The sequence below is a fragment of the Lycium ferocissimum genome, chromosome 11, assembly GCF_029784015.1.
Source record: "Lycium ferocissimum isolate CSIRO_LF1 chromosome 11, AGI_CSIRO_Lferr_CH_V1, whole genome shotgun sequence".
NCBI lineage: Eukaryota > Viridiplantae > Streptophyta > Magnoliopsida > Solanales > Solanaceae > Lycium > Lycium ferocissimum.
Genome location: NC_081352.1, coordinates 49469796 through 49486456, shown reverse-complemented (window position 1 = coordinate 49486456; position 16661 = coordinate 49469796). Strand labels below are relative to the sequence as shown.

Here is a 16661-nt window from a genome sequence, read left to right as displayed (position 1 = left end):
TTTTATTGTGTGGATTGAGCTTCTCAGATTGTGGTATACAGTTGGTCTCTTTGTTAATCATCTCTCAGGCAAATAAAGTTACTAGTTTGCTTCTCTATTATTTCTTGATGTGGTACCCTTTTTTTAGACTGTTTTACTGCTCCTTTTTTATTTTATTTTATTTTAAGTAGACTGTTTTACCATGATTTTTTGTTTCCGTATTTCATTTTCATACTGCTTTGAATTGCTTGTCCTTATCTGACCTTTTTTGTCATGCTTTCTCTTGAGCCGAGAGCCTTTCAGAAACAGCCTCCCTACCTTGGAGGGTAAGGTTTGCATATACTTTAGCCTCCCCAAACCTCACATTGTGGGATTTCACTAGTATGTTGTTGGTACCATTTAAAATCATTTTATTGATTAACTTCTAATTTACGTATTCTCCTTCTCTAGTATATCCACCTAAACGTATAGGATAAACATATAGATCGATGTTATGCTTGGAACTAGCTTTAAACACTGATCACAAAATGTGCGTCTAGACTGATTTTCCTCCCTTTGTGTTAAATCATTTTCTGTTTTTCCTATCAAACAAAGTACGATAGATTTAATATTTTTCTCCTTTTATCTCGATCATTTCTAAAATAGTTTTAGGCTTTTTAGATTGTTTTGGTGTTATGTTTTCCTTTTGGTTTTGTTAAAGAAATGTTATAAGCTCTCACTGTTGATGGTAGGATAGCTTACACTTTCCGGTATATTATTCTATTTATCTGCGATGTTAATCATAATTGGTTAGTCCCAGTGAATTTGGAGGGTTGAAAATTCTTTTCATTATTTGTATTCTCCTAGTTTTTCTTAAATTCCTTTTTCAGTTCCTAAAATAAATTGGTCGGACCCTCATCAGGAGTAACAAAGTACTACGTAATTAGATTACTTTAATCAGACATATTCCCATACCATATAAGGAGCAGTTAGCACCTTCCAAACAAAAGGGCAGTAACAAAATTGTCCCCTGATTAGAACAATTTTATATGACGCAGGGGCATTCTAAAAATAAGAAAATTAAAGCGCCTATAACACTAATACACTAAATCATCAAGACTCTTAAAAGTAGTAGACAGATATATATATATGAAACAATAGAGGAAGTTAAATCTCTCTATTTATTACATCTTTCCATTATGAGGGTGTTGTGAATGTTGTTTAACTATAGATGAAAATATAGTACACTTGAACTTGGAAATTACCATCTTAAGAATACATGGTGTGAAAGTTTATACAAAACAAGGGCAGTAAAAAAAAAAAAAAAAAAAAAAAAATAGAAGAAAAGATGACAAAGCAACAAGTGAATTTGCAGCTCAAATGATCTTCATTTCAACTATTGAACTATGCTCCATAGAGTAGCCGATAACCCGAAATACAGTTTGTTGTTGCTTGAGCTCTGAAAATGTACATTACAGACAGCAGAGAGGCATTTCAGCACTACTTGTTTAGATATGCTTCTCGTCTGTTATATTTGTTCAACGTATCACACTTAAAATCCTGGTGTATGAGATCATTTTTCTTCAGTCGAAGTTGGGCTTGATGAGGCTGGTACTGTTGGAACAGATGGGCGTAGGAGAAGGTATAGTGCTGGACCCAAAAAAGGAACCACCGATAGAGGAAGAAGCCAAGATCCTTTGTCATACCTTGTGTGACATAACTGTGTTTTAATAATCAATTCTTTTTGCATAGGGTGGAATTACACTTTTCGTGAGAATGAGCTTACCACTTTCGAGCAGTCATGTCATTGTAAATCCAGAATGGTGCAAATGCTGACAGTAAACTGAAGTCAATTGACATCACATGGATCTGCAGATAAATCAAGTATATGTCAGGTTTTTATAGGTCTAATAAAAAAACAACACACCCAGTCTAGTCTGGGGAGGGAGACGTGTACGCAGACCTTACCCCTACCCTTGTGGGGTAGAGGCTGTTTCAGATAGACCCTTCGCTCGAGAAAATTGATTTCGTTTTTTTTTTTTTTTTTTTTGACAGTAAAGAAAATCGATTTCGTTTTTCAGAACAGGTTTGAAAGAAGTGCAAGGGTAAAAAGCTATGATGAAATATTACAACAACAACTGTGTGTGTAGAACAGGTTTGAAAGAAGTGCAAGGGTAAAAAGCTATGACGAAATATTACAACAACAACTGTATGTGTAATCCCACAAGCGGGTTCTGGGGAGGGTAGTGTGTACGCAGACCTTACCCTACCTTGTGGAGGTAGAGAGGTGGTTTTTGATAGACCCTCGGCTCAAGGAAAGCATATCAAAGCAGTTTGGAAAAAGAAAGTACAGAAGTGAAGGCGCCAAGGCAAAGTAAAGATAACCAAAGTAAAAGAAAGAAGTATTAATCACACTGTTTTCGCCATAGTAGGAGCTAGTTAGATTCTTGAATCAACTTTTAGCCAGATGATTCTAACATAGGGGCTAAGCTAGTGATAAAAGGGCCACGAGTAGCTTAAAAGGAACAATCTACACCCGAATGCATGAATGGCTTCCTTGAAGCAAGTCCACAATTTGACATAGGGGTGACAAAATTAGTGCATGAAAGCATGACCCGTCGAACCCGCTCAAGTTTGGGGAAGTCAATGGCCTGCTCATTTATTGGCTCATCACATTTTGATCCGCCCAATTCAGCCCATCTAAAAATTGGGCTGACATGTAGCCCACATTGACCCATGAGAAACTTTCTCAAAATATTTTCAAAAACACAATTTGTTTGTTTGATATGTTATATATAGCTATAATAAAGAGGGATTTTTTTTATTAGTTAGTTAAAATATTAGGAAAGAACAAAAAAAAAAAAAATTTAAAAAAATAATAATAATAGAGAAATTAGAGCTTAGTACGAATTGGGCGTTGCATTTCAGCCCAAGTAACTTTTAGTCAGTTACTAACTCAACCAATTTTGACCCGCCTTAATTCAGCCCAACCTGCCCGTTTGACACCCCTAGTTTGACATGTTACTTTGCAGCAGGCAGGTCTTTATGGAATGTATAGAGATTGAATACTATTACCGACCAGTGTTAATTGCTTCCAGTGTTATCCTTCCCATTGTCAATTATCTTTGCTTTTATTCTCATGAAAGACTTGAACAAGAATCACCAACCTAATTGACAGAGAACAAGCGAAAGCCTCACGAGAAGATCCATCCAACTTCCTAGTTGATGTAGACTTATAGAGACTCCAAATCCAACTTCCTTTGTTGAATCTCAAGAACTTTATAATTTTTATAACTTTAATCAATCTCTCCAACCTCTACCTCATCCTCAAAGAAAAGGCAAGTCGAGTGAAAAAATAGTCACTTTAGATTTTAAATCAACAAGCAGACCTCTAGTAGAATGTTGATGGCCGGTTGAATATTTTACTAGACTAATTTCTTTCGCATCTGGTGAAATATTGAAGCAATTCTCTTATTATCACACAGACCACCTTCTGGACCAGTTAACTAATAGCTCTTTTGAATACCACAAGCCTTACCAGTTTATGCAGGAAACTGAGACCGGCACTGAAGTCCAATCATTACTCGATAGATCAATAATACCACATCGATTCAACTACTAAATTTATGGTAACACGACAACAAATGCTGCAGCATATGAACATAGACATTAAAGTAAACACTTACAAATCTGCTTTGACTGAAGTATTGGTAAAATTCCTTCCAGACATCTCCATCTGAGAAACCTGCATAAAATATTATCCCTAGCCCTGCAGCCATTGTGATCTGAAGTATCATTAGTTAGGAGAGAGAAAAATAGTTCAACCATCAATGTTAAAGCACTTCAGATCCATTTTCTAAGTTTGTAACCATCTAGTCATAACCACACAAAGCTACAATATAGTACTAACATTTAAGCTTGCCAGATCTCACTTCTCTTTTGTGCTTACTTGCAATGGGATTTAGTTTTAAGGAGATTTTTAACATGCTTATATATAAAAAAATTCTATCCCAATATTCTTTTGCATGAGATGGCGTTACTCCAGCTTACCGAGGACATGACCGGTCATAGGAGGGGGTGGAGGTTGAGTATCAGGGTAGAGGGCTAGTGGGGGGGCCGCGAGGTTTCCTTTCTCGTTTTAGGAGTATTTTTATCCTGCTTCTATGTGTTGGTCTAGTCTATCTTTGCTGTTTTATCATGACTTCATTGCTCTTGCTATTTCTCATTTTCACATGGTTTTGATTTGTTTGTCCGTATCTGACTCTTTTCCCTTGTTTTCCTAGTTTTCTTTTGAGCCGAGGGTCTTTCGGAAACAGCCTCCCTACCTTCCAAGGTGGGGAGTAGGTCTCACGTACACTTTCTTTCTCCCGGACCCCACATTGTGGGATTCAACTGGGTATGTTGTTGTTGTATTCTTTTGCATGAGAAACATCATGGGTTAGATATCCTTACTCTATTTCACACATATGGCTCCCTCTCATTTATAATGACCCAGATATATCCATGTCTCTTTCTTTAGCCAAGACAAAGCATTTCTAGTTTGCATGGTCTAATGATTGGTCGCGAAAATTTCTATAATAAAGGTCCCCAGTATAGTTCCCTAGCCATGATTCTGCTATTTGCTAGAATAATCTACGATGAATCTCCCAGATGGTTAGAAATAGAAAGAGTAAGTACGATTTTCAATACTTTGCTTACGATTTTCAATACTTTGCTTATGTGCAACTACAAAGTACAAGCATTCCAATTGGATTAGATTAATATCTATGGATTCTTTATCAGTCATTCATTGAATGATAAATAACTACAAGTGACGAAGACAGACAATTTAAATATAGGAAAATCAATAATTTGAAAATTGTATTGAAAATGACAGGAAAGGTGGAACAAGACCAGATATAATTTGACCATTATGAACAAATCCAAAATATTTATAGATAGAGCCGATATTAATACCCAACCATGCGAAGAATGGAATCCGATACATAAATCAGTTAAGAAAAGAATAGAAAAAACTTTAACTAAAGAAGGCAGATGCCGCAAAGCAATTAAAGGGATGACAACTAGAAGAAGCGAAGCTCTGTAATTGTCAAATGAAAGAATCCCTTACCCCTGCAGTTAGCTTTGATTCGAACAAATTCAGAGGCAACTTTTGAAGCTCAGTTGCTTCAACAGGTGGAGGTGGTGGTTTCCAGAGAGCAAAATAAGGAATGAGAGCATATGCACCACCAAAGCATGAAAGTACAAGAAAAGGCCAAACAGGAATGCTGCCTTTTGAACTGAAGAAACAAAGGTTTAATATCAGATTACTGAATCTTTTGTCTGTTCAAACAAGAAAAAGTGAGGTATTTTCGGTTACCAACTGTCGGTCACAACAGTTATTCTAGAATGTTTGAATCGCTTAAAGTCAAATTATATATAGAGCTAAACAAGAAAAATCAAGAATTGTACAATAGTTCTAGGTCTTTAGTCTCCTCACAGACGAGGAGGAGAATGTGAAGTGACTTCTCATTTCCTTTTCTTGTGGCTTAGCATTGATGAGTCCAGTGGCGGAGCTAGAGCATAACATGCGGGTTCATAGGAATCCAATAGCTTTTGCGCACACACACACACACACATATATATATATATAAATATATTTCATTGTGAACCTAGTTATTATTGTATATTAACTTGAGTTAGATGTAGGAAGCCATAAACTTCAAATCCTGGATCGGCCTGCGCTGATGAAAAGCCAAAAAATGAGCTGAAGCAAGGGTGCCGAAGAAGTTACCTTCTAGCGGTAGGAAGAAGCAGCATACTGTAAACTAATGGCCACAAACCCATGATGTACCAAAGTCCTTCTAACACTTGATTCATTTGGAAGCCATCATCTCCTTTCAATTTAAGGAGCTTCTTTAAGAAATACATATCTGTCAACTGCAATTATAAGGTAAAAAAGGACTAAGATAAACACAATACAAAGTGGAGAGCTATAGAATAAAGAGGTGAAGCAAAAAAATATATATCATGCTCATAAAGTAGTACTTATTGACAGGCATTTTGTCATAATTTGTTAGTATTTCAATCACTTTTAGCACGCTCAAGAACTATTTGTTTGGAATTGCCTCTTCCAGGACACTTAAGGTGTGTTTGGGTATCGATCAAGAAAATGTTTTTCAATTTTCCATGTTTGGTTGGTCAAAATATTTTTAAAACATTTTCTACGGTAAAACAAAATTCCATTAAAATGAGGAAAATAACTTCCCTACTGGAAGTAGAAAAAACAAGTCCTGGCCTTCCAAGCTCATTGTCTCCTTCCAAGCTCATTGTCTCCTCCCCACCCTCCAACAACCCTCAATCCCCGCCCCTTGACCAAACCACCCCCTGCCACCCCCAAACTCCCACTCGCCACCCCATCCCACCCGATAGTGTTTTCCTAGATTTTATATAAATGTTTTTGGGATAATATTTTCAGAAACAACGTCTCTACCCAACAAAAGGAGGAGTACAGTCTGCCTACATCCTACCCTCCTCCGGACCCCACTTGTGGGACTACAGTGGGTATGTTGTTGTTGCTGCTTTTGGGATAATATTGTCTTGCTCACTTACCAAACGCTAAAAAATAAGTAAGAAACTTAGTTATTTTCCAAGAAAACATTTTCCTTCCTACCAAACACACCCTTAATATGTGATGTCTTAAATGCTTTAAACCACAAATAAGTGTCCATGTAAATAGCTAAAAATATGCAATGAACATGAAAAAGAATCAGAGAAGAGAATATTTAGCAGCAAAATATGAAGTGATACCGGGGTCTGATTAGGAGCAAGGAAGAAAACATAGTACATGAGTCCAGACCACAACCCAAACAGCACAAACGATGTTGTCCTATCCCATTGGTCACCATTATTATTTCCACCACCTAGCTCTTTCTCCTGTAAAGAATCGTCTACATCTTTTTTCATATCTGGTTCTTCTTGATTTTGAAAGTTTAGTGAACTATGACATATATACGGACTACCCTTTTGCCCAAATCCTGAGATTTTGGTGTTTATGAAGTTGCAACTGTAGATTGAGTTCTTGAAAAATTGAGTCTTGGGATTCTTGATTTTCGCACTGTTTGGAAATGGAATTTCAGCGGTAAGTTTATGATTTCTAGGAAGAAGTAAGGAAGTAAAGTTAGAGGAGATGAGGCTGGTATTGGCTAACATGTTGTTGAGAGTTTTAAGGAAAATTGAAGCAACCAGCAATCCAGTAATGCTACTCGGAAGGACCAAAATAACTGATGAGATCAAAATAACTGATAATATCTCATCACACGTGTTCAAACTTCAAAGGAATATCAAACGACGTCGTTGTTCCCCATGTGAAAATTTACATTTTATTTTTGATCTGATCATATTACAAAATCTTTTTATTAAAACTAACGACATATTCAGCATAATTTCACAAGTGGAGTCTGGACATTATTCATTAAAATTATAGAAAAAAATTTATTTGTGCTTTCAAATGTATATTATAAGCTAATCATTTAGAATATGTTGATGTCAAACCTCGATTGTTTCAATTAATGGTAATGCGTGTAACTAAAGGATGTGAAAAATATTATAGTGCTACATAAAAGCCGTTTGAGAACACATAGAGAAATGTTTAATAAAACATGTTATTATATGTTCAGTTAGAATAAGCCACAATTTAAATGTCTAAATAAAATTTATTATATTAACAAGTTTAAGGGCGTCGATATATTTAGCCTTCACATTATCACTCTATATGTAACTTAATACTCCCTCGTCCCATAAAAACTGTCACCTTAGCCAAATAATTTTATCCCATAATATGTGTCATCTTATAAAATTAAGACACAATTTAGCTAGTTTTTTTCAATTCTATCCTTAAATAAAAAGTGACAAGTTAAAGTAACATCTAAATGATGATTGAAGAAGTCACGTTATTATTTTTAATATTAAAAAATTTATTACTTGTGCATGCTCTAATTAAAAAGAAAAAATATTTTATTTTTATTATATAAGAATAATTTGATAAATTTTATATTGCATTACTGATTTCTTATGAGACGGAGGGAGATATAGTAACTTAAATCCTTAAGCGATTGAAGAAAACATATTTAAATGAATTCTAACTGTCAAAACGAGCAACTTTGAAGCTATCTTCTGACCTCATCTTCAACAGATAAGGCAAGCTTTTACTCAGAAACCCACTCACACTCTTCTGTAGTCATGGCAGAAGTTTCAAGAATCCTTCAATCAGGTCTCCTTCCTCCTTTCTCCCACAACTCTCCATCTCACATAATCACTAATAACAACCAATTCACTAACTCCTACAAATTGTACAGATCAAGAAACACTACTCACAACATCATCAGTATCCGTTGTTCCACAACTGAAACTACCAAACCTACAAAAACAATGAACATTCCATGGGGATGTGAGACTGATTCTCTTGAAAACGCGTCGAATTTGCAGAAATGGTTGTCTGAATCAGGTCTGCCTGACCAGAAGATGGATATACAAAGAGTGGATGTTGGAGAAAGAGGACTTGTTGCTCTTAATAATATCAGGAAAGGGGAAAAGCTTCTTTTTGTTCCTCCTGAACTTGTCATCACTGCTGACTCGGTAATATTATCAACTTGTTTCATATTTGAAGTCTTGAACTATAAGGGGTCATTTGGTAGGGTGTACAAGAATAGTACTCACTCCGTTTCATAATAAGTGTTTTTTTTAAGCTTGGGCACGCCCCTTAAGGATACTGCTCACTCCTGGAAAGTAGAAGTATTTTTACTAACTTACCCTTAATCACCCTTAATCAAGTGTCTTGAAAAAGAAGTACTAGCTCTTTAATGGTTTATTGGTTATGTAAAGCTCTACTTGTTTAAATAAGGGTAAAAAGGGGAGAAAAAAAATTAATGGCTTCTTGATGTTGTGAAACAACACTTATTTTGAAACGAAATGAAAAGGTAAAGACACCACTTATTTTGAAATGGAGGGAGTAATGAATAGGGTGTATAACTTATCCAGAGATCAGTAATGCTGAGATTATTTCTTATCCGCTGTTTGGTTTGGTGTATTAATGGCAGTTCTATCTTTAACCATGCCTACCCATGTATTAATAACCCTTGTATTGATAATACGTTTGCTATGTATAAGAATACTACCAACTATAAGTGTCTTGAACTATAAGTGTTCCACATTGGTTAAGGGGAACTGGGAAGTGGGAATTTCTGTTATCCTTTAGGGTTGTTTGGTTACCAAGATTGGATAGGTTGGGATATCCCATGGGATTAGCTATCCCACCTTCTGTATGGGATAGCTAATCCCACCATTTTAGTACAATATGGTTCCCGCGGCTAAATATTACCTATAACCAAATTCGAGATAAAATAATCGCTCATTTTATCGGGGGATTGTTATCCCCTATCCCACCAACAAAACAACCCCTTAATAGACAAGAGAGGGTTGCTTAGATGGTAAGAACCTTCCACCTCCAACTTGAAGGTTGTGGGTTCGAGTCACCGAGGGAGCAAAAAGGGGAGCTCCCGAGGGAGGGGTAAAAAAAAAAAAAAAAAAAAAATTAAAAAAACAACCCCTTAATATATGATTTTGGGCAATTCTTATCTTATGAGCTAGCTTTTGGAGTTGTGTTAGGTGCAAGTTGATTTTGCATCAGAGCCAAACCATCTCTATTCTTTCTTTACCCTAGCCCATGCTATATTTTGTCCATGCAAAAGATGTCTCATGTCCTGGTCGTGCGGGAATGTTAAGTGCCCCACATTGGTTGAGGGAAATAGACCGATGCCTTGTGAGTTAGTGTTTGACATGAGTTAGGTGCAATGGCCATTTTCTTAACATGAACTTGGTCTGAGGTAAAATTGATGGGCTGCCTAATGATGCATTTAGATAGCTTTTTAAAGCAAAATGAAGAAGAATTTGATAAGAATGTGGATTGTTTGATGACAATGATGATTGATATCCCAAATTTTTAGTTTAGAGAGAAGTTCAAGGGGGGAAATTTTGATTTGTCAGTTAGATTGTTAAGTTCCTTTGTATCATTTGTGTGTACGCGCATGCGCACGCTGTAGCCTTCTCCATCTAGAAGGAAATCAATAACTAGATGTAATCTATTTTTTACTCTGAATTTCCTCTCTTCCAAAAGATTACACTAGTCCCACATATTGAATTACATCTGTTAACAAACAAAGTTGAATCCTTTCTACAACAGATATTTCTTATACTTAAAATAGCACTGAATTTGTAATCATGCTTTTATGCTTAAAGTATAGTTATTAGAGCAGCTTGAAGACAAAATGGATTGTAAGTGTTATCACTAGAGATAATGGAAGAAATACATATCTTTATAGCTTTTAAAAAGTTACTGGTTTAGATACTAAGGCTATACATGTGTAAGTGTAGGTTCTATAGTAACATAAGTAACTGCAAACTGAACTGTTCTGTTTCTCCTTGTCTAGTTGTGGTTAGATGGCTTACTAAAGGGGGAAAATGAAGAAAGAGAAATCTTGCACGTGTTTAAAAAATGGTTAATGTTAAACTTATAGCAAATAGCAACCCGTGATCACCAGTTCAGGTCTCATTTGTCAATTCTTCAGTTTTTGAGAGAAGACATGAGCACTCCAGCTTGGATTAATAATTAGGTTCCTAATTCAATAGAATCAGCTGGGACAGACATAATGGAAGTATAGAATATAACAGATATAGTTACCATTATCTTGATTCTGAGGCTTTTTAAAATATTATGGATTTTGGTACCAACTGAAGATTTTTTTTCTTTGTCTTGATATATGCTGCCAGAAATGGAGCAATTCAGAGGCTGGTGATGTTTTAAAACAATACAATGTACCAGATTGGCCTTTTATTGCAACATATTTAATAAGCGAGGCAAGCCTCATGAAGTCTTCAAGATGGAGTAACTACATATCTGCCTTGCCTACGCAGCCTTATTCTCTCTTATACTGGTAAGCCTTTTCCATTGATTTTGTTGTCCCCCAAATCATGTCAAGACTTGAGAGTTCTTCCTTTACTACGTATACATGCTCAGTAAGTCCCCCTACAGTTTCTCCATCTCATTTCAGGACTCGTTCAGAGCTAGATAGGTATTTGGAAGCATCGCAAATAAGAGAACGGGCAATTGAAAGGATAAATAACGTCATTGGAACGTAAGGCTTCTTTAGTCAATTTCTCAGTTGTTACAATTTGAAGCTAGTTTTATCCTTACATTTTTTTTGGGCAAAGTTACTTTTGGTCACTCAATTATTAGCTTTGGTTCCTGTGACACCTGACTAAGCACACTTTATCCTAATTATTTGTAATGTGTCATTTCCCTCCGCTAACTCATTCCTGCAAAATCACATGGACTTGACTATTTTCATGTTTAGGTAAGGGTGGGATATTTTAATAAAGAGGAAAAGAAACAATTGAGATCAGAAGAATGAGCAACATGTCAAAAAAACTAGAGTCCTCATGACACAAAGAAAAAGTACCAAAAATTCACACATTTAGCATATGATATTACAGTCACATTGTATAATGATTAATTATTCATTGGATTGCAAGAATCTGTTGCTAGGGGACCAAAAGTGCACATCTGGAATAATTGAAACTTAGACATGCTTAGTCGGATATCACAAGGATTACAGCTGAATCTGTTAAAATCTGAAGAAAAGTAAAGTTCTATAGTTCATTTATTTTCATAGAGAAAAGATGTGTTTTATAATTCATTTATTTTTCATTGTTGTGCTTGCTAACTATTATTTATTTCATGATCTCTGCTTCAGGTACAATGATTTAAAACTCAGAATATTTTCCAAGCATCCTGATTTATTTCCTGAAGAGGTACATAAATATAATGGACGGCTAATATTTGAGGCTGGGTATAATTTATCTGTTTGTCCTTTTTTCTGTATTGGGGGTAAACGGTTGTCTATGTAAAGTGACAAGATACAATGGAGCTTCACATTTCCTGGAATCCATTTTATATAATCTACTTTTGGCTTCAAATTGGAGGACTACATAGTCCTGTGGTAATGTTGATTTGATTCTGCATCAATAACCATATTATCCGACCAAGTGGAGCAATCCAATGGCCAAGCTTCTTTCCATAACTGCTTTTTTCACAAGAGATCCATTCTACATACTTCCAACCTGAAATAAGAGGTTTTTAATTGAATTCAGCACAATATAGCTCATCAGACTGGTCCTGATCAGTGCTTTCTAGAACTGATTGGATGTGTTGTGAAAATAATGCAAGTCCTGCAATGATTATGATCGTTCGGACAGTTGAGAGAGGCAATATTCTTTTACAATTAACTAGAGAGTGGAGACTTTATACTGCCTATTGCTATTTTTTCTTTTATTCAGTGCCCTAATATTTGTTAAAAAATCTGCTGCATGTTATTGCAGATATTCAACATAGAGACTTTCAACTGGTCATTTGGAATTCTCTTCTCACGTTTGGTCAGTTTCATACATGGCAGTCACAAAAGTTGCTTGTCCTGTGATTGGGGAATTAGCGTTTTTGGTTCCTGAGTTGTTGGGTTATTCTGATTTTTGCCCTTATATTGTTCGACTGAACACATTTGACCTTTAATTAATTCAAATGTGTAATTTTGATTCTTTCAAACTAACAGAAGTTAAATAGTCACGAAACATTAATTGTTAAAATAAAAAAATAAAAAAAAAATAAAAAAAAGAAGAAGAAGAAAACAGAAAGAGATATAAAATGGAAATGGGGGAGAGAAAGAGAGGCAATAGATGAGAACTAGACTCCTCGCTCCATCTTCCATTACCCAATAATCAAAAGGTTAATTCTCTGCATAATGACGTTTGACAGAATAGTTTGGATAACACAACTGAAGCTACAGTTAATTCTACTTGGAAATCATAGGAAAAGGATCAAAGGACCATAAAGGTGAAGGAGACTCAAAGCAGTGAATATGGCCATAAGAATATTGCATTAAAACATGCTGATAGATGAAATTAAAGACATCAAAGTATATTTGAGCAGCGAGTAAAGAAACACCATAATACATGATCGAACTACCATAAATGTGAATTTGTTTCTTATGCATGTGAGGCTCTTTGCATTTCTGTTAACTGTGATGATTCCCACGGTGTTTCGTTCTTTACCAAAAATAATATTGCATCTACATGGGTAAAGACCGGATGGGTTGGCAAAATAAAAGAGAATATAAGTGACCATTATTCCTTCACTTCCAGAAACTCAATCATCTACCCTGCTACACAAACTCTATGAAAGAAGAAGAAGCAGAACTTCGTGCTGTTCCTTCTCTTTTGCTCAGCATCTGTTTTTGTTTCTCTTCTAATTCCTGGTTTTTAATAAAGATTCTGTTAAGTATTTAACTTCTGTTAGTTTAAAGGATCAAAAGCACACATTTCTATTAATCAACGGTTAGATGTGCTTAGTCGAATAATATGAGGACCAAAATCAGAATAACCCAATAACTCAGGGACAAAAGTTGATATTGTGCTCGACGTTAAAGATCTACTTCATGAGAAACTGCAGTGTTTTCTGAATTGGTTTGTGTGTTTACCAGGTCAGGTTACCCTCTATGGATGGAAGAGTTGCGCTGGTTCCTTGGGCAGATATGCTGAATCATAGTTGTGAGGTTGTGAATGACACTTTTATGAAAATGTTTGTATACTTGACATATTTGAAACTACTTTGAGTCTGATATTTTCAGCTATTTTAATTTGTTCAAGGTGGAAACATTTCTTGACTATGATAAATCATCTCAAGGAATCGTCTATACAACGGACAGGGCATATCTGCCAGGTGAGCAGGTACACATTATTCTGATTTTTCAAAAGTGATTAGCTAAATTACCTCATTGCCAAAATTACTGGATCCCCATCCTCAACATCAATTGCAAACTCAAATTAGAAAATTACTCTCCTGCGTCTTAGAGAGTACTATAGACTAACAATATTCTGATTAACCTATGAGCCCGCTGAAGTACGCAACATAACATTTTCTATCTGTATAATGTAATTCTTTTCATGATGAAGGCATCCTCGTAGAACCACTTGATGTTTTGGATTATCATGCCTTGCGTAAGTAACTCGTAAGCTTCGATTGTACAGGTTTTCATATCATATGGAAGGAAATCTAATGGAGAGCTTTTGCTTTCATATGGATTTGTTCCTAGAGAAGGCACCAATCCAAGTGACTCAGTTGAGTTGTCATTGTCACTTAAGAAATCTGATAAATGTTACAAGGAGAAGGTGGAAGCTCTAAAGAAGCATGGATTATCAGCGTGAGTACTTCAGTTATATGGAGTGGCCACGATAAAGTGAAATAGATACTGGTGGATATATTATTTCTCTAACTTGAGTCATTTCTGATGAAAGTGAAACCTTCTCGCTATGGTTTCTTGTTATCAGAAAAATTAACGAAAAAAACTAGGTTCGCATGGATTTTGGTGTCCTTTTGTTGTTTATGTTTAAAAACATTGACTTGCAAATTCTCACGTTCCTTGAACAGATCGGAACGTTTTCCTATACAAGTCACTGGTTGGCCATTGGAGTTGATGGCTTTTGCTTATCTAGTTGTCAGTCCACCTAGCATGAGCAGACAGTTTGAAGAGGTATGATAAATCTCAACTTTGCAAGTTAGAAAACTTGAAATACATTCTTCAATCAGGAAAAAAATTCTAAAACTAAGTTTATTCCAGATGGCTGCTGCTGCATCAAATAAGACAACATCAAAGAAGGATATCAAGTACCCAGAAATAGAAGAAGAAGCATTGCAATTTATTTTAGATAGTGTCGAATCTAGCATATCAAAGTATTCCAAATTCCTTCAGGTAGTAAATTACTTCCCTAAGTACTACTGTTCTATTATCACACTAACATGGACACAGGCATGGGATGCCCTAGCCATCCTGTGGGTCCTGTGGAAAGAGAGACCTAAGAGAGCTTCAAACGGGATTGAAAATGATTTCGGATATTTGAGGAATAGCTTGTGGTGCAGCTATGAAGTTCCTGTTGTTTAGTGTATTATACTCTCTCTGTTTCAATTTATGTGAACCCATTTCCTTATTAGTCCGTGCCAAAAAGAATGACCTCTTTCTATATTTGGAAACAATTTACCTTTATGCAATGATTTATAGCCACACAAAATATATGTGACTCATTTTACACCACAAGTTTAAAAGTCTTCTTTACTTTCTTAAACTCCGTGTCCAGTCAAATGGGTTCACATAAATTGAAACGGAGGGAGTATGTCATTTGTAGATGATCATATTCTTGTGTAGGTCCTCTAATTTTTTTATATATGTCTTGTATACAGGAGTGGTTCCACTAATCATGCTAACATTGGTTGTAGAGATGATTTAGAGAAGTTTACCTTCCATGTCTGCATCTATTGCATGTATAAATTTGCTCCCTTGCATTTACCTATGCTAATACACTCATATCTTCACATGACAGGCAAGTGGAGAAATGGATCTCGACGTAACGAATCCAAAGCAGCTAAACAGAAGAGTGTTTCTGAAACAGCTAGCAGTTGACCTGTGTACCAGTGAGCGAAGGATACTCTTCCGTAGCCAATATGTAAGTACAGACTCCGTTTCACATTCCAAATTTCCAGTTACTCTCCATAACGCGTAGTTAATTAAACTATCAGTCGGCGGCAGCCTAACGATTTCATGACACCATTTTTTTATGAAACATACATATGCTTGTGTTTTGCATAAATGCTAACTTGCTGGCAATTCAATTTAGCGTTTATGCTTGACATATATGCTTTTGAAACCCAAAAAACCAAAGAAGAAAAGAAAATGAGAGTTTTGCAAATTGATTTATCTCTTTGATTTCCTTTAATTAGTCAATCTTTCTAACCAGTAACCTTGATTCTGAACTTTTGTGACATTGTATCAGATATTGAGGAGAAGACTGAGGGACATAAAGAGTGGAGAATTGAAGGCTCTGAATTTATTTGATGGACTTAGGAACCTTTTCAAATAACTTGAAGAATGACTCTTCCACGATTTTGATATCAACCCTTCTGTTTTCAACGAAGTTAGCCGCTGTTTCAATGATTAAATTGTAACAACTCATTGATTGATAATTTGAGATAGTATAAGTTGGACTGAGCTCTCTTCCCTAAATGTATACTAGCTGTTGTATGTTTCAACTTCACTTCAGGAACTTCTGTATTTGTATACTGTTTGGCTATGTAATTAAGACTTGGTTTGGTTTTTATATTTCCCCGTTGCCTAGCTATTTGTTTTCTATCATGTTGAGATGGAACAGTGACCTACTCTGGATGAAATATGACATCTCAGATAAGATCCAAAAAACAGGATTTTAGTTTTTGTCAAACGAAGATTTCAAAAGGAAATATATTTTGCTTCTACTAAACCTGGATTAGATAAATTGCACAGGTAGAGTGAGTTCGTCAAGTTTCTTTTTTTGGGTGGAACAAAGTTTTGTTGATGTGACTAAATGGTGGATTAGAACAAAAACCACACCACTCCCAGGAACTTTAAGCAATTACGGTGAAACATGGACGCAAGGACACAAACACAATACAACAAAAGCACACTGCTGGAAGAATGAGACATGGATATGAAACATTCAGATAATCATAGCGGCCAATGGAAAGTCTTTCCATTAAGATACATGTTATGAGCTATTGTCTGAAAGGAACAAGAACTGAAGGCCTTTTG

The 16661-nt window shown here is 35.7% G+C and overlaps 2 protein-coding genes across 2 annotated transcripts; one reads left to right on the top strand and one right to left on the bottom strand.

The window, feature by feature from the left end:
* Window positions 1-1530: 1530 nt before the first annotated feature.
* Window positions 1531-7223, bottom strand: LOC132037097 (uncharacterized). Its single transcript, XM_059427558.1, has 6 exons — window positions 6748-7223; window positions 5732-5877; window positions 5069-5237; window positions 3645-3743; window positions 1745-1827; window positions 1531-1664 (listed from the first exon to the last, which is right to left on the bottom strand). The coding sequence occupies exons 1-6, from the start codon at window positions 7147-7149 to the stop codon at window positions 1532-1534; spliced, it is 1032 nt and encodes a 343-aa protein (XP_059283541.1). The 5' UTR covers window positions 7150-7223; the 3' UTR covers window position 1531.
* An 859-nt stretch (window positions 7224-8082) lies between these two features.
* Window positions 8083-16156, top strand: LOC132036343 (ribulose-1,5 bisphosphate carboxylase/oxygenase large subunit N-methyltransferase, chloroplastic). Its single transcript, XM_059426664.1, has 12 exons — window positions 8083-8574; window positions 10765-10928; window positions 11046-11129; window positions 11748-11805; window positions 12373-12426; window positions 13527-13598; window positions 13693-13773; window positions 14074-14246; window positions 14474-14576; window positions 14664-14795; window positions 15421-15543; window positions 15871-16156. Exons 1-12 carry the CDS (start codon window positions 8179-8181, stop codon window positions 15955-15957), a joined length of 1527 nt encoding a protein of 508 aa, XP_059282647.1. The 5' UTR covers window positions 8083-8178; the 3' UTR covers window positions 15958-16156.
* Window positions 16157-16661: the final 505 nt, after the last annotated feature.